This window comes from Echeneis naucrates, chromosome 20, assembly GCF_900963305.1.
Source record: "Echeneis naucrates chromosome 20, fEcheNa1.1, whole genome shotgun sequence".
NCBI lineage: Eukaryota > Metazoa > Chordata > Actinopteri > Carangiformes > Echeneidae > Echeneis > Echeneis naucrates.
This window is the reverse complement of record NC_042530.1, coordinates 7,518,693-7,543,268: the sequence shown is the minus strand read 5'-3', so window position 1 is coordinate 7,543,268 and position 24,576 is coordinate 7,518,693. Positions and strand designations below refer to the sequence as shown.

General features: G+C 41.0%; 3 protein-coding genes across 8 annotated transcripts in view; 1 reads left to right on the top strand and 2 right to left on the bottom strand.

The window, feature by feature from the left end:
• The window catches only part of dok6 (docking protein 6), a 47,894-nt gene extending 36,393 nt beyond the window's left edge, over positions 1-11,501 (top strand). Inside the window, exons 4-8 of the mRNA XM_029529403.1 lie at positions 1,465-1,584; positions 3,888-4,077; positions 4,485-4,623; positions 5,593-5,698; positions 11,165-11,501. Of these exons, the coding sequence (XP_029385263.1) occupies positions 1,465-1,584; positions 3,888-4,077; positions 4,485-4,623; positions 5,593-5,698; positions 11,165-11,319 (710 nt within the window). The 3' untranslated portion in view covers positions 11,320-11,501. The remainder of the gene's footprint in view (positions 1-1,464; positions 1,585-3,887; positions 4,078-4,484; positions 4,624-5,592; positions 5,699-11,164) is intronic.
• Positions 11,502-12,169: 668 nt separating this feature from the next.
• cd226 (CD226 molecule) lies at positions 12,170-18,779 on the bottom strand. 3 transcript variants are annotated; one of them, XM_029529216.1, is made up of 6 exons: positions 18,685-18,779; positions 17,685-18,008; positions 17,107-17,496; positions 16,761-16,863; positions 16,009-16,063; positions 12,170-12,950 (listed from the first exon to the last, which is right to left on the bottom strand). In XM_029529216.1, the coding sequence occupies exons 1-6, from the start codon at positions 18,746-18,748 to the stop codon at positions 12,933-12,935; spliced, it is 954 nt and encodes a 317-aa protein (XP_029385076.1). In that variant the 5' UTR covers positions 18,749-18,779; the 3' UTR covers positions 12,170-12,932. The 3 variants fall into 3 exon arrangements, with proteins under 3 accessions (XP_029385076.1, XP_029385074.1, XP_029385075.1); XM_029529214.1 differs by lacking the exon at positions 12,170-12,950 and adding an exon at positions 13,374-15,423; XM_029529215.1 differs by lacking the exon at positions 12,170-12,950 and adding an exon at positions 13,374-14,426.
• An 876-nt stretch (positions 18,780-19,655) lies between these two features.
• rttn (rotatin) overlaps positions 19,656-24,576 on the bottom strand; it is a 29,606-nt gene continuing 24,685 nt past the window's right edge. For all 4 annotated transcript variants that reach the window (XM_029529408.1, XM_029529410.1, XM_029529409.1 and 1 more), the window contains exons 44-49: positions 24,026-24,152; positions 21,545-21,738; positions 20,907-21,177; positions 20,256-20,359; positions 19,917-19,986; positions 19,656-19,812 (exon numbers count right to left, since the gene is read on the bottom strand). In XM_029529408.1, coding sequence (XP_029385268.1) covers positions 19,733-19,812; positions 19,917-19,986; positions 20,256-20,359; positions 20,907-21,177; positions 21,545-21,738; positions 24,026-24,152 — 846 coding nt within the window. In that variant the 3' untranslated portion in view covers positions 19,656-19,732. The remainder of the gene's footprint in view (positions 19,813-19,916; positions 19,987-20,255; positions 20,360-20,906; positions 21,178-21,544; positions 21,739-24,025; positions 24,153-24,576) is intronic.

Here is a 24,576-nt window from a genome sequence, read left to right as displayed (position 1 = left end):
ACACATATTATACAAGCAAAAAAAAAGGAAAAAAAAAAAGATTTTTGATAAATAGACACAGAAACATTCCCACACATGGCAACATGGTGCCCCCACATTTCCACGTCTCTGCACACATCACTAGCCACATATCCCTGAATTCCACAGGGCCCAGAGTTAAGGCTCTTCACAAAGATAAACAACTCCTGCGTTTGCCTCATTTCATACCTCAGTAACTCTCACCAAAAGCTCACATAAAACAAATGGAAATCTTATCCATTGTAAACACCATTTTTTTCTAATTTAACATGAGGAAAAAAACTTCCGGATTTTATTCATGAAATTGCCTCAACTTAACATCTGATGTAGAAAAATAATTAAATAATAATAATAATAATAATAAACTGTCTTTCAATAAAATCCCTCTCCTTTTAGCCTCAGCTGCCACAAGTAGTAGATATAACTTAATATTTACTAAACGTAAATCCTGAAACACAAACCATGTATTTAAATTGTGCCAGTAATCACAATTATAGTGTTTTAAAGTTTTTACAAAATGATTCTTAAAATAACAATTTTTTTGGAAATATGCTACACTTCCCTTCTGGTAGAGACTAAAAAGATCAATGGCGTTTTCCATGTCAATATCTTAAATTCATAGCTATTATCTGTTAGCGGTCAGCTCACCCTATTGCAAAATGTCAGTATTGTGTGCTTCAGGTTTTGTCTTTACTAAACAAAAAAGGAATAAACTGTCAGCTAGCTGCTATCTGTTGCCCTTGGAAAGAGCCAGGCTAACTGTTGCATAATTTCCAGAGCTAACTTGCTGCTTCATATTTAATGTGGTAGTTATCTATTTACTCATGTAACCTTCCACAACCAAGTAAATAAGAATGCTTTTTCATTTACCCACATTCATTCTATTGCAATATTATTTATTACATTTTCATGACATAATTTAATTTTCAGTACATTCAGTTTTCCATGATTATCCAGAGGTATATTTATTATCTATCTATTATCTAATGATGGCTTGTGAGACTCTAAAGTGTCTTATTGACCTGGTAGATGATCACTAGTTTCTCTTGGGACTCTGGCCACATTGTCCTTGCAGAGCTACTTACATTGTACAGTATTGGAAGTGAGCATTGGCAAAGGAGGTAGAGAAAACCTAACATTCATCTGTCTTTGGCTGTTGCTGAACCCACTGCCTCTTTTAATCTACAGCAAATCAATCAAATTGATCCACTCCCCCCCCCCCCTCCGTTTGGTTACTGTTAGCTGTACTTATGTCCCGTGCATGTAGCATTTTATTTTGAAATTCCCTGGGTGATTTATACGTATGTGATTTGTATGCAGTCAACACACTACAGGCAGCACAGCCGTGGCAGTATAATCTGGACAACATGTTTTATTATGTCCAGTGTTGCATATGGGGGAAGCGTGTGTGTGTTTGACGCTGTGCCTCTGTGTGGTTGTGTGCAGAGCTGGATGCTGAGGAATGGTGTAAGCTGCTGTGCGTGGAGTGCCTGGGCAGCCGTCTCAACGACATCAGCCTGGGAGAGCCAGACCTATTAGCAGCGGGGGTGCAGCGGGAGCAGAACGGTGAGTGCCCAATTAGTCCCTGCTAACACAGACAGCCATTCAGGGTCAATCTCTCTCACTCAGCTGCCACCATGCAGTTAGTCCTAGCAGTTCAGGCCCATGTGTGTTAATGCAGCTCAGCCCGCAGAAGGTTAGGGAAGCAGAACAGTCACTGTCCAATTAGGCTCGACTAATAGGGGACATTTTTTGTCAATACCTGATTTTAAGTCCGCTGTAACACTCTTTGGTAACATTTGCACATTTGTCCAATGTCACAAATACATTTGGGTGTGTGTGTGTGAATTGGAGCACAGGTCACAGGTTGCGGTTGGGGCTCTGTTCCAGGCCTAATGAGAAGTGCTGTGCATCACTGGCTTCGCTCATAATGAAGCTTGTCACAGAGATGGATGAGATTATGGCTCCTAAAGCCATGTGAAATAAATGTGCTTCCCCACACATTCCACTCACAGGAAATGGAAATGGAACAGGAAGGAGACAACAGGGCACAACAATCACAGTGGAGCATATTCTCTGTGATTTGAATATGAAAAGGCAACAGGCAAAGAAGAGCAGTTTAAACTTGTAAAATGACAAGCAGTTGAAAAGAATATGGCGTCATTTCAACTGATTTCATTTTACAGCAGCGATTAAGGGCAAATTGTACTCTTCAGCATAACTTGGCTTCATTTTTTCAATAAATACCAATACACACATTTTTGACTGTGCTGTGGTGAAGCAGATGAACTGTAACAACACAGTTCCTGTCTGCTCTTGTGGCCGAAGCCCTGCTGTTTTGTGCTCGGAGAAAAGTTTCAGCGGTGTATTATGGAGACAAACTGAGCCAGCAGCTCTGTGCTGCATGTAATGAATGGAACAAGAGGCTTGGGCCTGCAACCACGTTTCAATTAGTGGCCCTCCCCAAACAGCAGGGGCTGATAATTAGATCAGAGTTCATTTTCACTGTCCCTAAAAATATGCCACACTATGACACTACCATTTTCTATCCACTGCAGACACATGGCTTATTTTGAATCATTAAGCGTAATTAGTGAGAACTAATTTAGATTATGGAGAACTCTCTTCCTCTCTATCGCTCTTCCTCTCTCTTTGTCTGCCTCAGAGGGTTAGTTTAAAGCGAACAGGCAGATTTGGCTCCTTGATCTCAGTCCAGCTCAGCGAATGGATGGTTGCACCCTCTCTATGGGAAGTCAAAGAAATTACTATTTAAAATACTTTTATTAAAAGAGCTATTTGTAAGTTTTGCTACTGCTACATATGCAATGTTATTAGCATTAACAGCCATTTACTTACTAGTCTTGCCAAGCTCTTTTGCTATTGTAAGGCTTCTGATGCAAGAAGTTAAAGCGATTTTTCTTTTAGACTAGTAAATAAAAAGCTGCAATGGTCGCTATATAAGAACAACAACATTTTTAAATAGTTCCTGAAGTCATTAGTAAATACTATCAAAGGCAATTTAGTGTATTGTTAATAAACATTAGAGTGCTATAGGCTATAGGAAAGAATATACAGCTGCAGTCTTGTAGCAACATTATGTTTTGTTCTCTCGTTCTCAGAAGAAAAGTCAAATCTAAATGTCCCATCTCTTTAATACTCCATACCTTAGGTCCACACAGCAAAGAATGAAGAGTAGTCCATCACTTGAGAAAAGCTGATCCTCTTTCTTAATCAGACTCTCATGTAACCCTGTTTAAGACTTAAGCTTAAACCAAACTCTGTTTGTAACTGTTTAATTTGGGCAGCTTGATTTGGAATCATTGTTAAAGAATAGAAACAGAAATAATCCAAAAAATCAACCGTTTTGTCTTAGTACTTTTAAATAGTTTTTCAAATTCAAGTCTTTTTAAGCCTAAAAGACAAATCCAACATTTTCAGGAACACTTTTTTTGTAGAGGTTTACATAAGTACTAATCCCGTGTGCAGTACTAAGTGTGCTGAATATGGATGCAGAGGCTAATTTAGCTTAGCTCTGTACAACAACTACAAGCAGGAAGAAACATCTAGCCTGGCTCTGCCCAAAGGTAAAAAGATATTTATATATCTGCCTGTTTACTGTGACAGCAGTCAATAGAAAGAGAACAAGAGAAGAGGTTCAGCTCCCTAAATGCCATTCATGCAAATTTCCTCCAAAAAGCAAAAATATTACTGCAGTGTATTTCACAATTGCATGGTCTGTTCATGGACTGTAGTGCCTTTGAGGTTTTTGTTGTTGTTGTTGTTGTTGTTGTTGTTGTTGTTGTTGTTGTTTTTTCCTCTGATCACCACAGGCAAAATGCCACTTTTCTCATTATATTGTATCTTTCCAGAACGTTTCAATGTGTACCTAATGCCCACCCCTAACCTGGACATCTATGGGGAGTGCACCATGCAGATCACCCATGAAAACATCTACCTGTGGGACATTCACAATGCTCGCCTAAAACTTGTCATGTGGCCTCTCAGCTCTCTGCGCAGATATGGCCGCGACTCCACCTGGTTTACTTTTGAGTCCGGAAGGTGTGTATGCATGCAGATATATGAATGTGTTTTTGTCAGTGTGATTGAAATGGTGTCGGTGGGAGGGAAAAAAACTTAGTTTAAAAAATTCCATAAAAACTTTAACAAAGCAACTTTGGGTATCCAGAACATCCCAGGATATCAACATTTGCAGCAGAGCCTGTCAGGCAATGATGTGACAGGTGCCTCTGAAAGTGTGTCTTTGTTTGTATACTGTATCTGCTTGCTTTTGTGTTTGTTTATGTACGTGTATGTGTGTGTGTGTTTGACTTCCGTATGCTTTTATATCTATGTGTCTCTGTAAGTGCACATTCAGCCGTGCATATTTGTAAAGCAGCAATCCAAGAGTGAGCGCGATCAAAGTGTGTGTACTTCTCTCTGTCTCTGTGTGTGTGTTCCTGGCGCAGGATGTGTGACACAGGAGAGGGTTTGTTCACGTTCCAGACACGGGAGGGGGAGATGATCTACCAGCGGGTCCACTCGGCCACGCTGGCCATTGCCCAGCAGCATGAGAGGATGATGGAGGAGATGGAGAAGAGCTCCCAGGTACATTTTTGCATATTTGTTTGTTTATCAGATCCCCACAGCAGCTCAAAAAGAGGGCAGCAGTTTTTTTTCCTACTGCCAACATTAGTAACAGCTGACAGTCAGTGCAAGTGTCAACATACTACCAATCTATGTGTACAAAATCATCCTGTTGCATCTGATTCCAGAAGAAATGTTTGCGCTAAAAAAACACACACATTGTTTTTGTTAGTGATTTCTTCATCTTTTGATTTAAGCAGATTAAACAAGCATTTCAATGCAATGAATCACGTTTGTTCACACACAGAGACACACACACACGCTCACACAAGGATACACAGTCCTCTGTAGGCACTGCTCCCCCAGAAGTGCTGACTGGTCCAGGAGCCTTCTGACATCCTGGGGTCCTGGCGTTGGCTCCCGCCTCCCATCACAACACCCCTCCATCCCTTCCTTGCTCCCTCCTTCCTTCCTTCCTTCCTCCCCTGCTCCCCGTGACCATCTTTATTCTTTATTTATGTAGGCCTGCCTAGTGCTTGATGAGCCTTGACCATATGGCCTTGCTCTTGGACCCCACCATTTGGGAACATTTCCAAATATTGCGTTTACCCTCAGCTCTATAAATCACATGGATTGCTACACAAAATTCCCCACTCACTGTTATAGGATGTGAAATAACATGTTTACTGCTGAGTAAGTGTATATTTCTTTCACAAAAAATTGAAATATTTCAAGTTGTTTACTGTCTGGAAGATAAAGCCTTTACTTTCACACAAAAAAAAGGCTAAAACACAGCATCCCGTGGCACAACATCATCATGATTTCAAATAAATCCTGCTTTTACCCCCCAAACAGCCAATTCGCAGTGGAAACGTGCCATTCAACCAGAAATATACAGCCCCGTGCATAGAGCAATTTTCTCTCCAGCAAATGAGTGACTGAAAGTGACAGAACGATAGAGACACTGCAAGCTTCCTCTCTCTGTTTCAGATCCACTCCAGAGAGACACTAACCAAGTCCATCTCCCTGCCACGCAGCGCCTACTGGCAGCACATCACGCGTCAGAACAGCGTGGGAGATCTCTACAGTTACCAAGGTACAGACACAAAGTTACTAATCACCATACACACAGCACAGATACGTCTCTATCAGCTGGTGTCAGTGGTAATGTGTGGAGCCTGCTGGATCAGGTGAAGGCAAGACGGGTGAAGAAGCAGAAAGACAAAAATATCACACAAATGAGGGATTTCATGAATGCATGTATGTGTGTCTCCAGATATCTTTACCTCTGCAGAATCTCTAGTTGTGATGGATGGGAAGTTTTGTCTGACTATTCGTGCCTACTTGCAGATTACAACATGTTTATGTGACAAATAACATTATTTGAGCCTATCAGGGGAGAGATTCACAAACCACAGATAGTTTTTAATAATTAATGCTTTGAGACACATCCACTTATATATTCCCAGTTTGAACTTCTCTTGTTGACAAACTACTTTACATAGTTTATTCAAGTTGTGTTTTTTTTTTTTCCTTCCCTCTCTATACTTCAGTTTTAGTACTTAGGGCTTAAACTTATGTTTCTATGTTATGTTATTAAGTAATACTGACTGCTATCACATTGTTTTGAACTGAGTCCAATATTTTTTTTCTTTTCAGTTTCACAGTCTTTTCTTTAATATACAATGTGTGTTCTTTAAAATACATCTCTGTGGAAATGAGGAAGAGATAAAAGTCACTTTAAATACGTTTATCCCACAGTAGATGCTGCACAGTATCTAGGCTCAGTGCTGTACAAGGACTTAAAGTACACATATACATAAGAAAGTGTGTGTGTGTGCGCGCGTGTCTAGATGAAGACCAGAGGCAGAAAGGTGTTTAGCGCGCTGATGAGATTACGCTCTGTCCATGGTATTAGTTTATTAGTAGACTTATCAAAGGATTATGGGCCTTTTGGCTTTCACTGATAGAGCAAAACAGAAAGCCAGGCAAAGATGAAAGTCGCTCTGACGTCGTAATTTTCTTTTGCATAGCAAAGGCTGGATTTTTTTCATTATCATTTAATTGTGGACTGATAAGCTTAAAAGCAAAACGCAAGTCTTCCATCCCAAACATCATCGTGTTTTTACTCATATACATTAAACAGAGAAGCTTCCACCTCTGGGTCATTATTTATAGGCCCAGTCTCAGTAAACTCTCTTTTTTAAACTCTTCCTCTCCAAAGTCTAGTGAGCAGAGCAGCATCTCTCTCATCCATCACATTGGCATGTCCACAGGTCCTCCCACACTTTCTCTGTGTGTCTGTCTGTTTGGGAACAATCCTCCACCTTCTCATGCTCATACACTTTCAGCGGGACCATTATCTCCCCTCCTTCCCCATGAATAAATTGAACGCATCAGTGTGTTTGAGGACGTGGGTCCTGTCAGACAAGGGGGACGACAAGGTAATTCAAGGGAGTGACAGGAGTTTAACCTGTGACACGGGGTGTTTGGACTGTTAAAGGCAACTTACAAACATCAGGTGATGGTGCTGCTTTTAAGCCAAGCAAACACATTCTGAGATGACGCCAGCCAGAACAATAATGGCATTGATTCCTCGTTGGCAGAAGGTCTCCACTTCCCTGGAGCTCTTTCACATCTTACACCATTCACTTATAATACTAACATCATGGTGGTGCAGTTTCTGGAGCCTACATGTTCTCCTGGTGCTTGTGTGGGCAGTCCACAGACTTGCACCTGGCTCTGAATAGTTTGAGTTCTGAATGGTTGTTTAGTTCTGCATGTCGGCGCTGTGATGACGAATTGGTGGCCTGTCCAGAGTGTTGGCTGCGGTTGGCTTCAGCCCCTTGTAATCCAAAACGGATAAGCAGTAAAGATAATGGATGGATTTACATTATTGTTTAGACAACTTAAACATGTAGTTTTTGGGGTATTATGGATAAATAGTTCCTGGCAATTATAGAAAAGGTTTGACTGATTAGGATTATCTTAGCGTGATCTCTTATGACTCAACACTGGAAAAAGCCCAAAGTACACGTCCTGTCTTTAGATACATACAGACTCATACAGAGGTCATAGTCACAGGTCACCTGTTGATATATTTATTTCAATAATAATGACAGTATTAATCTCTGAAATTATGGTTTAGTGCAAATACAGGTAAGAATTTAGGAATTTGGACCACGATGGCTGCCTGTGTTTGCTTGGCTTTATCACTGCATGACGAATATCCAATCAGCACAGTAAATTTGCTGAGTCATGCTCGTGTTGCTTTCAAATACCCTGCGGGTATTGGGCTATAATTAAGGAACGCAGTTTCCTGTCCCGTTGAAGTTTATTCACCTATTTGTTTATTTCTTTGCTTTAGTTAATGGGTGACATGCTGAATGAAGCACTGTAACTGTTTTATTGCATCTCACATTTGCTTTTCATTTATCTGGAAATGGATCAAAAACATATCACAGAAGCCTTGTTGGCCATAATTTAAAGTAATAATTGGCCAATGCTTTTTATTAAAAAAAAAAAAAAAGAATAGGAAGGTGAAGTTAAAGGGAAAAAAACTGCCTTGATCATCTTGTATGAAACAAAAATCAGTTTTCAAGGATATTACTTTTTCATGAAATCAAAGATATATAGTTTAATTTTACAAACTATAAACTTGACTGACACCCACCTCTGAAATCAAATCACGTGAAATTGAATGTTTATAGTGCCAAATCATAACAAAGTCACTATACACATAGAGAAGAGCTGGAGGCACATAAAGGCAGAACCAGGCTCAGGATGGGTGGCTATCTGCCGACTGGTGGGGGGAGAGGAAAGAATGGAGAGGGAATGAGAGCTCCGTTGTTCCCTTGTTTGTATTTTAGTACAGCTTTGGTGCTCCTGGAGTTTGCTGATGCATTGAAATAAGGGCACATTAGAGTTTTCAGGTATTAAAAGCAAGATGACACGCCTGTCAGAAATGGTTCGATTACCAACCCGAGCATTGCAATGGAAAAGCTTCTTTTTTTGCCACTTTACAAACACACACTTTCTGTCTTTCTTTCTCCCTCTCTGCATTTCATTGGGCTCCACAATTTAGTGGTAATATTAGCAATTCTAATGGAATGAAGTGCTGTGCTTAGTTTGATCGGCTGGGAGTGATATGAGGGGATTTTACAGAGGGGGAGCAAGTATCAAAGGCATAGGGACAAGATTATAGGTGAGTGGGATGATAACACTATCTTATCTTCAACAGGCGACATGGAATGTAGCAGATGTAGATTCAACAACTGAATCCCATGAAAAATTCATCACAGCCAGGGATAAGTGTTTTGGTCCCTACTGGTACAATACATAGAAAGTTTTTTTTTTTTTATAATATCTGAACCCAGATTTAAGTTAGCTGACCAAGTCTTTAAGGAGGCATTGGATTGATATTTTATTTATTGCAGTTGTGTATTGTTGCTCTAGCAGCTGGCTTACTACACAAACACACACAAAACACCACAAATGTGCATGTCAGCAGTGTTGCATCATCCAGAGTTTGTGGTACAGTCGACTTCTCTTTCTCTGCTTACAGCTGTTAGAAGATTTCTATTTGAGTTACTGTGAGGAAGGAAGGTGCAGACAGGTGTGCGTGTCTGTCAACATGTATGCATGAATAGATGCTAGTATGTCCTGGTCCACCATTGTATCTGTCAAAGTGTGTGTGTGTGTGTGTGCCCAGCCCAGCAGCTGCCACCCCAGGCCAGATAGGGTGACATGACCTTCCCCAGTAATGAAAAGGCACTGACAAATCACTGTCTGCTCCTCATAGGAATAGGAGAAGAGGAGAGATGCTGACACTGTCCTCTCACTCTGTTTTCATCTTTTTTTTTCTTTTTCTTTTTCTTTTTGCAACCATGTCTATATTTGTGTGTCCTGTCCAAAAGCATGGCTCTCTGCAGGGGTCTGGCACCACATGACAAACACCGCTGTTTATGACCAAGGAGATGATGAGATCTGCTTCACCCTCTCTGTCTGCACTCGGCTCCCTGCCTCTTTTTTCCAGCCCAAATTGGCCTTGGTTGAAGAGAGGGATTGTCTTGGCAAAGATGTGAAAAGGATATGCCTGGTTGCGCACCAGTCGTTTCAGCAATCTATTAAGTACAGCGGGGAGGGGAGAGAGAGGCGGCCCAACCCCCCACCCTCCTTTTTTTAACCTGCAGTGTGTTTTCTAGAAAAAGGACTGAGCTGCATTTACAACCTAAAGACAGGATCCTATCCCATTTTTCTTTATTTCAGGGAGTGGTGAAAAGAAAAGACTAGCAGACAGAGAAGTGTGTGTGTGTGTGTGTGTGTGTGTGTGTGTGTGTGTCTCTCACCTGTTGTGGCTGGTACTGTTTTGGTCTCATCCTCACACCCACACTGGCCCCTCTGAGCTTCTTCCTGCAAGCTGTTCACACAGGAAAATGCTCTTTTTTTGTCTTTCCTGCCTGTCCTTTCTTTACTTGTGCATCATTTGTCATCCCATTTTTGATTTTTTTTTTTTTTTTTAACACTTTTGCTCCAACACACTCACACAAGCCATTTGACAAAGCTTGCCAGGCTGACTGGGTCATGTTTTATATTCCATGTTGTGGTGAGGTGGCAGTGCATTTCACTGGCTTTGTAGGCTGCACATACAGGAGAAGCAGCCTGTGTGTGAGTATTTGTATTCACTATATTATGAATGATTTGCTAATAAGCATTTCAGCACCAACAGCAGAAGAGAAAATTATCTCTTTGTCAATGTTGACGATTCGGCCCTGGAAGAAAACAAAGTCAAAGTTTTATTTGGAAATCAAATTTCAATTAACCTCTGTGCGTGAATTGATTTGAAATGTATTGACATGCGGCGACTTCCCCCAGCCAGCTGCATCAGTAAGCATCATACATGCTATAGGTTAGGGTTGATTACAGTGTTGTGTGAGGTTTTGCTCCTCCTGAAATATTGATCACTGGCCACCTCTTCCTTGTTGGGTGCATGATCAGCAGCTTGCCAGCCACTTTATCCTCAACCTACCTCAGTGTGCACGTCTCCAAACAGCGTTCTAATATATTATTAATGGCCTCACAGTGGCACAGAATAGCCCTCCACCCACAAGTATCCATTACTCCCTCTCTGTGCAGTTAACCAATGTGCACTGCAGAACAAATCGGTCCAATTCATTTAAATTAATGTGCAGAGGGAGAGAGAGCAGAGAACGAGAAGACAGCAGACGGTCTGAGAAAATGCTGCTCTCTATTTGAGGCGAAAGGTTGATTTTTCTCGTGACAACTGTTTCTACTGTACAGCTTGAGCTTTATCTTTTCGCAGTAACATCGCTGATATCAAAGTGTTCTGAAAGATCAGCCTACCTAAAATAAAAATGCCAGGAGGATCTTGTAATCTTAGTTTCTTTATAAAGATACTGGCATGGACAGTAGCTACGCAACAGTTATGACTTTGCTGTCCACTAAAACAGCACCTATTGTTTTAATGCAACATCAAGTTAAACAAAACAGATGATCTTATTTTGTAAAACATCACAACCCTTTCTGCACTTTTTGTCCACAGGAACTGGCCTGACAATGACTTTTATCCCCCGAGCACAGACATTTTCCAGCTTTCTGTCTGCTGAGGCAGAACAGGAGGAGATCCAGCACCAAGAAGAGGCGCCATCACCCTCTAGTGGCTGTGAATCCAGTTGCAGCCTGAGGCCCCTTCAATGACAGAGAATTGCTCGACCAAAACTGGACTCTTTGCCCACTACTGTAGAGAGGATGTAGAAATATGTATAGTGAAACGTGTAATATATCATTTCCTGGTGATAATTTAACAATAGTGTCAACTGTAGAGCGAGAGGTACATGAAAAGTTGTCCTAAAAAAAAGATCGTTTTGTGTGTGTGTGTGTGTGCGTGCGTGTGCGTTGTGTGACAGCAGCAGTAGCTTCAATGATTGCACCAAAAATCCTTTAAGTGTAGCTTTAAAGTGTGTTATGTTACCATTAGGCCGCATGATCCTTTTTTTTTTAGTTACTGCATTACACCCCACAAGAGGATAGAAGCAATGATCTACTGTAAAATAATATATAAAAGGATTTGGTTCTAAAGCAGGCAAAGTGACATCAGGCTCATTTCAGCCATTTGCAGCCTCAGCAATCTTTTCAGGACTAAAAATCTACATTTTTGCCTCTTTTAACTCCATTTCTGATCAACGTCTCATACAAAAAAAACAGAGAAAGGGGGAAAAAGTCACTCAGAAATGTGCTCAGAGGATATCGGAGTTTGGGACTGCCATGTCAGAACTGATGCAGTATTCTCACAGCCATCTCTCCCTGTAAGCTGCCAAAATGACATTGCACTGGCAGTGTAATTTGATTTTAATAGCTTCCTAACTCTTCCCTAGCCTCATACGCTATCTTATAACTGGTTCATTATTAAAAGGAGGGAAGTGAAATGGTGGTGACCTGATGGGGAAGGTTGTGCCAGGCGATAAAACATTTCTAAAACATCATAGTGGTTTTACCTGTCATCTTCATGCAAGAGTTCCACTTGGAAAAAGTAATAGCCTTAGTTTATTTCGCTCAGTAACATACAAAATTACAGTCAAAATAATCAAAGGATTAGTTTCATATTCTGGAAGTTTTGTCTTGCCAAGAGTATGATGAGAATATTGACACCACTCCACCGTGCAGCTTAGCCGAGCATAGAGACGAAAGACGGGGACAAGCAGCAGTAAAATGATAACCTGCGTTTGTTCGGTGTCACTTTTGGACTGATGGTCTAATGTGGAGCTGTGGAGGGGCTGGCCTGTGCATTTTGTTAACTATTTGCACTGTTTCTCTTTGCACAATGCTAACCTTTACAGTGAGCATAAAGATAAAGACGGGAGTGATATTGATTTTCTTATCAAAACAAACAAAACAGGCTCTTCCCAAAACATTTAGCTATTCTTCTGAAAGTAAGGAAAATGCTTCATCACAAGTCCATGTAACATTTTTTTTAAAAGGGGGGGGGGAAACTATATCATTCTATCTTTGCCATCCTTTGTATTGGAACAGTATTAACCAAAAAGAAAAGAGTCGACATTGTTGCACAAAAGAGCCAATATCAGCAGAAAACAGAATATTTTAACAAAATCCACTGCATGTATCATTGAGTATGTGACTGCTGTGATGATAATGTTCTCCTTCAGTAAGAAGTGCCTTTTGACAGAGACCACAGTTTTAAACCCAATCAAAGCGCCGTTGAGCTGAGTTTAACACTGTGGACACGACAGCTCTGTAGCATCGCATCAGCTTTGAAAAGTCCTGTGTTCCTCCTCATGTTGTAGACCGCACTGTCAAACGCAGTATCTCACCTGAAACACAGAAAAACTCAACTGCAGATCCTTGTGGTGACTGTCAGCAGTTACTGATGCTTCAAAAATGAATGTACCTGATTTCAGTAAAGAAGTCTTTCAAATCCAGCAATCACATCAGCAATTTCTAAAATAAAGGACGTTTTAATGACAGATTGAGGCGGCGAAGCAGCCCTGACAACCTTAATCCCCCCCCCCTTTTTTTTTTGTTGATTTCACTTTGTCTTGGGTTTATAGATATAAATAAATAAAGTAGGCACTAGATCCCTGGAAAAGTTGAAACAAATGTACAAGCACTGATTTTGTTAAAGTTGAATTCTGCAGCCACTTTATTTTGTATATTGTATTTAAGAGAACTGAAATTTCTTATCAATTTGAGCCCCAAATAATGTTCCCATCTTAAAAAAAAAAAAAAGGGTCAGCTTTAATTTCAGATTTTAGGACAGAAAGACAGTCACTCAGTAGTTGTCTAGTTGTCTTTGAATATTATCGTAGCGCAAATGTATGTATAATAATTCCTCTACATCTGGAGTAGTAGAGCTACGCTGAGTTAAATGAATGCAGGAAGTGAACTGATAGCGTTTATCATTTGCATCTTTCAGTTGCTGTTGTTGTTTATTGTAGCCATTCACTCGTTTGTAGGTACAACAGGTCATAATTTTGTTATTGTTACTATACAATTGTGTTAGTGTCGGCCACGTTTTGTGTTCTCTTCCTGTCAGAATATGTGTTAAATGCACTTTGAGTGTAGGACTACAGTTTTCACTAATTGTACATATGTAATGTTTTTGATGAGAAAATGGTAATAAATTGAATGTTCTATCTCACATCGGCCTTCTTCTTTCCTTCTCCCACTGACAGGAGAAAAGGGGGATTGGATTTGTATGGTAAAATAACAGCACAGTAGATGTAAAGCCACCGCCCGCTGTCTGCTAGTTGAGCTTAGAATCTAGATTCTTCGGCAAACCATTCAGCAAACCACACATTGTAATTCACCCTTTTCATGTAGATTAAGCACAAGTGAAACATGATGTGTGAACCAGCGTGCTACAGAACGTATGAGCAACACTTAACAGTAAGCTGATTGATTTCCTCCAAGAACCTCTTAAGTCACAGCATTTATTCTTTCAGTTTCCTTCTGTCACACTCCCCCATGGCAGCAAATAAGCGAGTGGCTTTATTGGCTTTGGCACTCATTTTTATTTACACATCAGTGTGTCGTTTACAGTCAGTCAACTTTAAGTCCTGCTGGTCACACACACACACACACAGCATCACAGGTATCACAGTCATATGTGCACCAGCCTGTCTATTGTTTTCTCGGGAACAGAAAGACGAGATAAGGAAGCAAAAACTGGCAATTTTCAAAACTATATTGTCCCTTTTCGTTTCACATGTCTACCTTGTCCACATTTGTCTTGTTTCCTAGCGGAATAGCCCACATATCCATTACTGCCTCTGCCACTGCCTCCATTTCTACAGAGATAAATGAATCACATTACACATAAACAACACACAGTTTAATAGCACTACCGTAAACCATAAATACTAATTTACAATAGCATGAGGGGAAAATCATAAAAACAATACATACAACTTGGAGAACTTGTGACATCTTACGATATATATATTTTTTTATATTACATTTCATAAAGCAGAGCTAAAGGTTTGTAAATAAAACTGAAGCTAAAGAGCAAAAAACTGAAGCACAGGATTAGCTAATTAGAGTTTAGTTTTCACAATAAGAGCATGTTGCAACTAGAATGCAGCCAAGCTAAACAGAGAGCCCTTTGGGGAGCGCAACAGTCTCAAGTGATGGTACAGTGCTGAGTGGCTGCTTTTCTTTCCTGTTAGATGATTAGACACCATTGTAAGGATTTGAATGGAAACCAGGAGGGATGAAAGTAAAAGGAGAGCAATTACACAAGCTTTTGTTAATCGTTTTACTCAGGGGTGAGGGAAGTGAAAAGAATGATTATACAGGCTTTTGTCTGCTCTTTCTGCATGACGGCTACTGTCAAATATTGTTTTGCTTAAAACAAACATTTCTCCAGAAGTAATTATGCAGCACGCACTGCATTTTACTGCAGGACAGCGTTGACCAAACTTGTCAACTTTCTGAGGCTTACACGAGCTCCAGCCTGTTCATGTATTTTAAACTGCACTATGAGCATCAGTGTGTGTCAGCATAATCCCTGAAACTGCGCTCTGGGCTTCTCACATTCTTTTATTTTTGTTCCTGCAGATGATTGGTCTGGGAAAACACCTAGCACGCACCAGCATCTGTGGCAGATAGCAAACTGCGCTCTCAACATCAAGCAGTACGTCATACACATGATGGTTTATCATGAGGCTGATGTCTGGTTTTGTGCGATCGTACAGTCTGTAGATTGGCATAGACAGGACAAGCTCTTATCTGCCTGGGCTTCTTTCTAATCCTCGGACACACAGGGCTGTTCTTGTAGGAGGGCGGCTGTAAATATGCGGTAAATATTGTGAGTATTTGAGGTGTGACACAAAGACATGTGGCAGGTGATAGGACTGACATGGGAGCAGCTTGGCAAAGCATGGTATATATATATATATATATACTTCAAAAAGCTAAATATGAGACAGCAGTAAATCATATTGGATCACAGCTGTTATTCACAGATGGCCTGAAAGGAAAGTAAAAAAAAAAAAAAAAAGATTCGACAACTTTTATTCAGTATTATTTTATATCACACCTACATAAAAGCATTTAAGAATTTGATTTTTAACATCATTAATCTGTGATATGATTGTTGACGATTTATAAGATGAAATGAAATTTTTAGGCCAACAATTACTGTATTTAATCTAAATTTTGACAAGCTGCTGTATTCATGTTACTGAAAAGTGGTTAGTTATTAAAGAAACGTTAGTTACATGTTGATGGGATCTACTATGTCAAATAAGATTAATAATAGAGTGTAATGGTTTTGTAATTAAGAGCATATCTCATCAGAAGGTTGGGGAGAGTCATAAAGGTGTCAAACGTAAAGACGAGGGTGGATATAATGAATAACGGAAGGCTCACCTGTCTCTGAGATGGGTGCAGTTTTACTCTGTATTCTTCTCTCCCGCTTCTCTTCCTGCAGTGATGATTAGACTAACGTCAGATATTAGCACCTGAGACGCCACCATCTGACAGCACTGTGGCATTTATCAACATTGCACTCCACCAAATTTTAAAGGAAACATTTTACAGGAGCCACCGCTTTGGTTCTAAGGTCCCCAGAGGAGGATCCCTCCAGACTTAGTGATCCTCTGGTCATTTTTCTAGCGCCACAATGATGTTCTGAACTGTGTTTGAGAATCAAACGTCTTCAGCAGTCGGGATAATCCAGACACTGGCGCTAGATGGGTCCTTTCATGTTTCTATGTTAAGGCCACTATGGCATCTCCCACAAAGGGAGAGGTGAGGAAAGGGGATGTGGAGTGCGACCTCCCTATTGGTCCATCTATTGGTGACTCGTTTAGAGCGCCTGTGTATTATTTTCTTAAGAAGGTGAAAATTCAAAGGTTGAGAAATTTTGAAAATCCTGCAAATTGTCTATAATCTAATGTGCCACTTTAGAACAATTCACTCAGGAATTATTCTAGCAAACATCCTGTTAACAATGTGATTATAAGCATTTATTCCTCTGATGTTTGCTTTTAGATCAAGCTGAGCTTCTTTTCTGCCTAATTCTGCTTTATATCCTTTGATTAAGCTGTTCAGCCCTGAGTTTAAAACTGCATGTCAGAGAATAGACAGACTGGTACTTTGTGTTTGCAGGAGCATCTTACCTCTGTCTTAACGCTACTATGATGATGGCAATCAACAGCATAAGCCCAGCAGTTCCAGCTCCGATGTAAATATACATCATGTACACAGACAGGCTGAATCCACCTGGTTAAAAAAAAAAAAAAAAGGACAAACAATGAAATAAGGACCAAAATAATGTAGCATGCATATGAACACACTCACAAATACAGCTTCAGAGTAACACTGAGGGTGCTCAGAGAGGGGCCTCAGGATGTTGTGGTTTCACACACAACACAGTGTTTCCATTTTGCTTCAGTAATGCATGAGATACATTTTCCTGGTATGGATTGGTAGGTAGGTGTCACAGTAAGGGCTCTGCCTCCGTACCTGGCATGGACACTGTGAGCAGCACCGTGGTGGTTTGCACCCCCACATCTGTGCTGAAGGTGCAGCGGTAGAATCCACTGTCATCAGGGGTCACGCCAGTCAGGTGCAGACTGACGTCCAGGCTGTCGGCACAACTGACCCTCCCCCTGTCGCTGTAGTCCTCCCCCACCAGGCCCAAATCCACTTTCTTACACACACCGATGATGCCCCAGGGGTGGCCGTGCGCCATCCGCTCTAAGATGACCTGGTGAACAGTACCGTTGTGTTTGTGTTCACAGCTGATGGTCAGGTTGTTGTTCTGCTCTGCCACCAGCACTGTGTCTGCTACAGTCACCTCTGGGGTGACCGGGGTGGGGGCCTCTGTGATGTCTACATCTTCAGGGGGCTCATCTGCAAACACAGGTAGGTAGAAGAGAGGAAACAGTTTGTCAAAAAATAAAAAAAAATAAAAAAATCCCCGCCAAATCTTGAGTTTCATTTCTTACATAGTAGATGTGATGTAATTTCCATTTATATTCTCAAAATAGAAGCTGAGACAAGAAACTGAGCCACTTGATGACGTGAAGCAGATACTTTACCTAAATCCTCCACCTGGACGTTCCTGGTCCAGGGTCCTTGGGGGAAGGTCTGAACAGAACAGTGGTAAAGGCCGATATCCTGATGGGTGACGTTCCTCATTGAAATGCTTCCGTCCATAGGCGTGCTCCTCAGGAACTCTATCCTCTCCTTGTAATGACGAGGGAGGGACACGCCGTACTCTGGATGGAAAACAGCTACCTGAGACTTGTCCGGCAGTTTAATCCAGGACACCATGCTGAGGTTGCCGTCCCAGGGACACAGACAGTCCAGAACCATCCCCTCCTCCAGCCGTACAGTCAGAACCTCTTTCTGTTGGACGGCAACTGGAGACAGTGCACTCTGTCAATGAACGTGAACCTGGACCAAATCTAGAAATCCCCACATCATTGAAGACCTTACATTTCTTAAATTCACTGTAAATCTCCACTTTATTTAGATTTTGGAATTATTTTATGTCATTTTACATGTATCAGGTCTGACACCTTAAAGCTGTCGGTATCATGTCTATGTAAAGTGCTTCTTCGTCTAAAGGACTTTCACAGCCACTCACCTCCCAGGCCATCTCTTATGTAATGAGGTTAATCTGAGCCGGTACGCATAAACACACCTAACAATGGTCACTGATCGAGCCTCCAAGTTTCCAAAGCCCCTTTTTTCTGGGCTGAATGACAGAGGATTACAAGCTCAGTGACGCTCTGCAAAGTATTTGTGCAGGTTTGGAATAATAATGTCTCACAGCATTGAACTTATTAGAACAAGCACTCCAACTAACACTAAACTAACATTAACCAGCATCTAACCCCCCCACCCCACCCTGATTTAATTACTCATTACTCTTCATCATTAAATATCAAAAATAACCATCTTAAGTTCACTGATTTAAGACTTAGTTATCTCTTGAAAGCCAACAATGATCATCACGTTTAACAGTTGTCATCATATACCTGTAATAGGAAAAATTAAGTAATTATAATGAATGAAAAAATATCAAATTCATACCTTTAAGAAATGGGAGAAAGATGAGTACCACAAAGTACCAGTGGTCCTTTTGTACAGCTTCCATCTTGCCCCACCGAGGGAGAATGAAAGCTGCATTGATCAGACAAGTGGAGAGGCACCCAAGCTGCACTTCCTGCTAACTCTCTGGCTACACAGAAACACTTGAGCTAGTGGGGCACACTTCATGGCAGCCCAGTGTTAGCTCATTCCACACAGAGGGGCACTCTGTCGCCAGGGCTGGCAATGGGAGGCAAGCTTATGGAGTAATAGTGCATAGTGGGACAGATAGTAAAGTTTTCTAATTTGCACTAATGCTGCAGCAGCTGCCTAAACTTCAGCAAATCATGAAGCAGCTTGTGTTTATCTTGTACACCACTACAATTAAAAACAAAAACAAACAGAATTCAAGCTTGAAGCTTAAAATCAAAATTCAACTTAGTGTGGGAGAAAGTTCACTCAGTCTTATCCTGGTAACCATCTAATGAAGAACGTTTACATTTAGCACGGACATTCATGCTCCCCAGAAGACAAATATGAGTGATACCATTTTCCTCTGATGCCAACAGGATGCTTTTTTTTTTTTTTTTAACTGAAATTTCTCAACTAATAACTGCCATGAAAATTGGTTGACAGATGATTTGCTATTCGCTTGCTCTGACCCTTACTCTGCCACCAGCATCAGATTAAAATGTGTTCATTAATTGTGGCTTTCATTATATTCATTATTATAATTAGTAAAGTAAAAGTGAACATCAACATTCGGACTTCTTCACTGAGCATGTAAACATGTCAAGGCTAGCAAGGATATTATAGCACTGCACACCCAAACATATTCACATAAGCATGAAAAAACAACTTTTGCATGTTCTGAGTTGGCAAAGATCTGAGCTGAATGAGGGCCTCTTCTCAAAAATAAAACTTTGTTTCTACTTGTAAGACTGAAAGCAGACCAAACAAGATAGTATTTGAAATATGCCATTTAGCGCTTTATTATCAAAATGTATTAAAGTTAAATTTAGAATAACATAATACAAAAATATAAATAATATTAGTTATGTAAGAGCTGAGAGAGGTTCTCAAGGCACTTCAGCAGGTAGCTACATATTGGCTCTTGTTTGGTCTCCACATCTGCAGGTCAGGAGGAAAAAAAAAAGACAGCTAACATGAATATAAGTTTAGATTTAGTTTCAAGACAGATGCTGATATTCCATTCAAAATGAAGAAATCCATACCTTTCTTAGAGACATTAAGGGCCTCTTCAATTCTCAGTCGCACAGAAGGATGCTTCAAAGTAGCTTTGGCCTTTGAGGGGAAATTAGGAAGGCAAATTAGAAAGAGTTCTGCTGTTGAGTGACTAAGCTGACTGATTTTTGAGTCATCTGTGTGTACAATGGCATAAATAAATCTGTAAATCTGTAAAAGCACACACAGAAGCAGATCTCATAAAGGTGCTTCAGGATTTAATTTGACAAATATCAGCGATAAACTCCAACTCCTGCCAATAAATGCAGGGTCACTAAACCTTAAGGGTGCATGTACATTTGTGTCAGTGTGTGTTTGTCTTTACGTACCCTCTGATTGTTATGGAGCAACGCCCAGAGCGCAGAAGCTCCTATACAGCGAGTCTCCAGCTCTTTACTTTCCAGACAGCTTAACAATACCTTCATGGCTTTGTCTGAAACAGAGACAAGCAGATAAACAGAGATTTTCAAGTGTGATATAACCATCAATTTGCTGAAAAAAAAAGACTCCTACATTCCTTAAATCAGAAAGACAAAAGCAGGATTGTAATTATATTGTAGAAAACTGTTGACATGGATAAATGAGCATATTGAACATAGGAAAACCAAACCACTTCAATATCTGGCTCACAAGCCTCACAAGCATATGCACGTGGAAATTAAACAAAACAACTCAAAGTGATTTATTCAACATGTACAGGAAACGTGGGCCCCTAACTCCCACTCACAGCTTGCATTTCATGGTTTTCACCGTCTCTGCAGCTTCCTTCCTCTTTTTTACCTATGCATCATTCATCTTTACACAGAGTACAGGTCAGTTTTAATCTGCGTTGCTCCAGTTCAATGAGTCAAATTCACCATTTTTTGCATTCAGTCTGAGTGCAGAGAGTTTTATATATATATATATATATATATATATATAGAGAGAGAGAGAGAGAGAGAGAGAGAGAGATTCTATGTTTGTACTTGCTACTTCCATACCATTGGCGATGATGGGTGGCTTGTTGGCAGGGCAGAAGCAGAGGTTGTGAAGTGTGAGCAGTGCGTGGCGTCGGTGAGGTGCCAGATCTGCCAGGAGCTCCAGGGCTCCAGTCACCCTGAGGATACTCAGCTGAATGTCTTCCGCAGATGAAAGACTAACCAGCAACCTCAGCCACAGGCCCAGCAGGGTGCCACCTCCACCTAAGGACGCTGCCTTAGCGCCACCTGCCTTGGGCATTGGCACTGAAGGAAAGGCCTGCAGGAAGTTATTCTGAAATGGAAGAAGTCACGACAGATGATGAAGGGATAACCCCCAGTTCAGACAATATTTCCCCACCCAACATAGTTTAACACTGAAGGTGAGATTTCAGACAAGCTGTGTGAGGAAGCTTGTGTTATTTATAACAAGTGGTTTATTCTATATGTCATACAAGTTCACTTTGTTTGACTTGTAAACTTGTTTTCACAGCCAGTTTAAAAATTTAAATTTAAAAAAACTGTAGAATTCATTTGAAGTGGATCATCTGACTGCTTGTATTTAGGAATAGGAACTGATGCAATTCGACTATGAATCACAGTTTGACTGTTTCTTTCGTTTAGCAACTATGTCTTGTCCACTAAGGTAATCCTTGTCGCACCTTTTGCAGGAGGCCTCTACAGTCGCGGGATATGGCAAGGTTTGCCAAAAGATAGAAGGCAAGCCTCTGGACAGGGCTGTTGTCTGGAGCGACCCCTGAGGCCAGCTTCATGACAGCGTGCATCAGAGAGCTACTGGAGGTGCCTTTCATTCCGGGAGGGACTCCAGGACCACTGGTACAAAGAGAACTGCATGCTGGGAGAGAGGAAACTCACTTTCACAACTCATCATCATCAAAATAATTTTGAAATACTGTCGATGTGCAAGGTTATTTAGCCAACGAGGCCACATACACACTCTGATAGCTGCTCTTCCACAAGCATGCTTCTCCACTACTTTCCCTTCTAATCAGGGAAAACAGGACATACAGCATTCTGAACAGAGAGCATTACAGTAGTCTAGCCTACTTGTGATACAAGCATGCATTAGTCTCTCTGTATTTGCATTTTGATCCCGAAAACTAAAACATTAAAACTTGTATTTCAATTATAGTAACTCAGTTACACCCCACTCCTACATACTCTTGCTCTACTAGACACTTATAGCAGCAAGAAGCATCAAATGCAAATATGAAACTTTTCCTCTTGTTGATGGAACTGGTTGCTTCTTTCTGTTTATGCTAACGCCAACTCGGTGGGCAGCAGGCACCAGTGGCTGCAAAAATACAGACTGGCCTGCATGGTTGTCTGACCGCCATACCAAAACATCCCTGCACGCTCACATGCACAGCTTGTTTTGATGTAAAAGCTGTCTAGCCAAATGACAAAAACGATGAGGAGTAATGGAACTCCCCTCGTAGTCTGCTCAAAACAGTGAGAGTTTAAAGGCAACAGCTGATTTAGGCTTAAGAGCTTTAAAACACTTCTCAAAGTTTTTCATCTTTTAATTGGCTTTTAATCTTCATTCACCATGAAAGCACGCTGACTGATGATGACAACCTTCTGACTCTTGGAGGGAGGAAAATTAAGCCCTAGGCTATGCCTGCAATTTATTCTATTACAAGGTCATGCAGAAATGTAAATCCAAACAGACAGACAAATAAGTGTTACAAATGGGAAAAAAAAATAATCTCTCTTTTCAACATATTTCCACCAGTTTAACTGACATCACTAATTGCTGTCACAATAGGGAGCACATGCAGATACAGCAAATGAAAAGGTCTGACACTGATTGATGCTGTTTAGTGGAGAGCATGACAGTTAGTTGGTTATGCTAAACCCATAAAATTGTAACATACAGCAACAGGCACATACTGATGTTTGCCTGAGGTTATCTCAATACCTGTCAAGAGAGCTGGTGCATCGTGAAATTGACAAGGGAGGCCTGCTTCATAATGAATCTACTTCACTGATGTGAAGGCAAAGGCGTTTCCACTGTCCAAAAACGGATTCATTTTCAAAAACATGAAAAATATAGAGCTGATCATTCCATAGAAGTGTAGAAATATGTTGTTTATGTTGCGCCCCCACCCCCGCCCCGTGTGTCTGTGGGAGCCAGTTTTGAAGCTGATACAAAAATATCTATGAAAATACGTGATGGAGATGAAAACAACAGCTAGCAGTGCAAACAAAGCCTTGAATGAAGGAGACAGACAGGAGATGAGACATTCAGTAGAAATGTAGCAGTCTCAGGAGATGAAATGGTAGCCTGAGGGTGGATGGTGTAATACTAAGGTTGGCTGCACGCAGCCTGAACACAACCTGCTGTTCAGTTAACCTTTAGGGAAATACTGTGCCCGACTTCACTGATTTCTGGTACTTCACAGCTTGAGCTCATGGGGGGTCTAAAGCGAGTGAGTTTAGTTCAGAGCGCACGCACCTCCTTAGCAACCGGTGCCGATCCAACAGACGCACCCACAACCACACATTCTAGTATAACGCATGACACTTCCTGTCCTTCACTGATTAAAAAAAAACAAAAAACAAACTGATTTCCATTGCACAACTACATCAGTCACACATGCATCCACACATAGACAAATCAAAGGGACCACAAGTCATTTATCAAAGTAAAATGTCTCTGCCTTTATCTTCCCATGAATCTCACATTTTCCACAGTCAAAAAGCTTTTTTTTTTTTTCCTATAAATCCTTTTCTGTTCTAATTTCTACATGCTCAGCTCTCACATTTGCATGATGGTATACTGACATTTAATGCAACTCAGAGATGCTCTGTCATTCCCACATCATCTCTCTGAAAGCCGCTGCCATACATACAGTGAGACAGCCTTGCAGTTTGATCTGAAGATCCTGACACTGTGCCCATTGTGACTGGCAGGCAGGCAGGGCCTGGTCTTATACAGTGAGACACAATGTTGTTCAGTGGTCAGTGGAGAGGACAATGGGGCTCTTAGTGCACAGTGTGTGTGACTCAGTCAGATTGCTAACCACAGACAGTGGCAATGGGCAGGCATGGGCCAGGCACTATGCCTGCACAAACACATAAGACATACAGACAGTCCAAACAGACACACGCATACAGACCCGTAGTGCAGTTGGCCGTATAGACACACAAAAGCTCCAGCACTGCCTCCATGGTGGTGTCGTCCAGTAGCAACCAAGGCCAAAGAGCATAGAGGGCCACTGTGAGGCAAGCGTCAGCAGCCACTCCCTACACAAAGAAATACAAACATATGTAAACAAATCACACCCACGCATACAAAATATATGCAGAAAAATGCCCACAAACATATGATTTCAGATGTCCAACTGCTTATAGGCATAAAATGTATTTGAGAAACCATGATGTACACAAAGCACAAACACAAATGGAAGTAATCAACATAAATGCCACAACAGTATTTTTTTAAATGAGCAAGAAAAACATGTAGGGAGCACAATAAAGGCACGGTGAGCACGGTAGTGGAGCCTTGCCGGCTATTTAGTCGGAGGTAACCAGTGGTGACTTAAAATCCACTTAGAGAATGAAAACCAGATAATATGCTTCGTAAGTAATGCCATTACAGGGTTTAAAAAGCTAAACTTGCTGAGATGTTAGCAGGGCCATGCACATTTAGGCAGATCTCATTTACAGG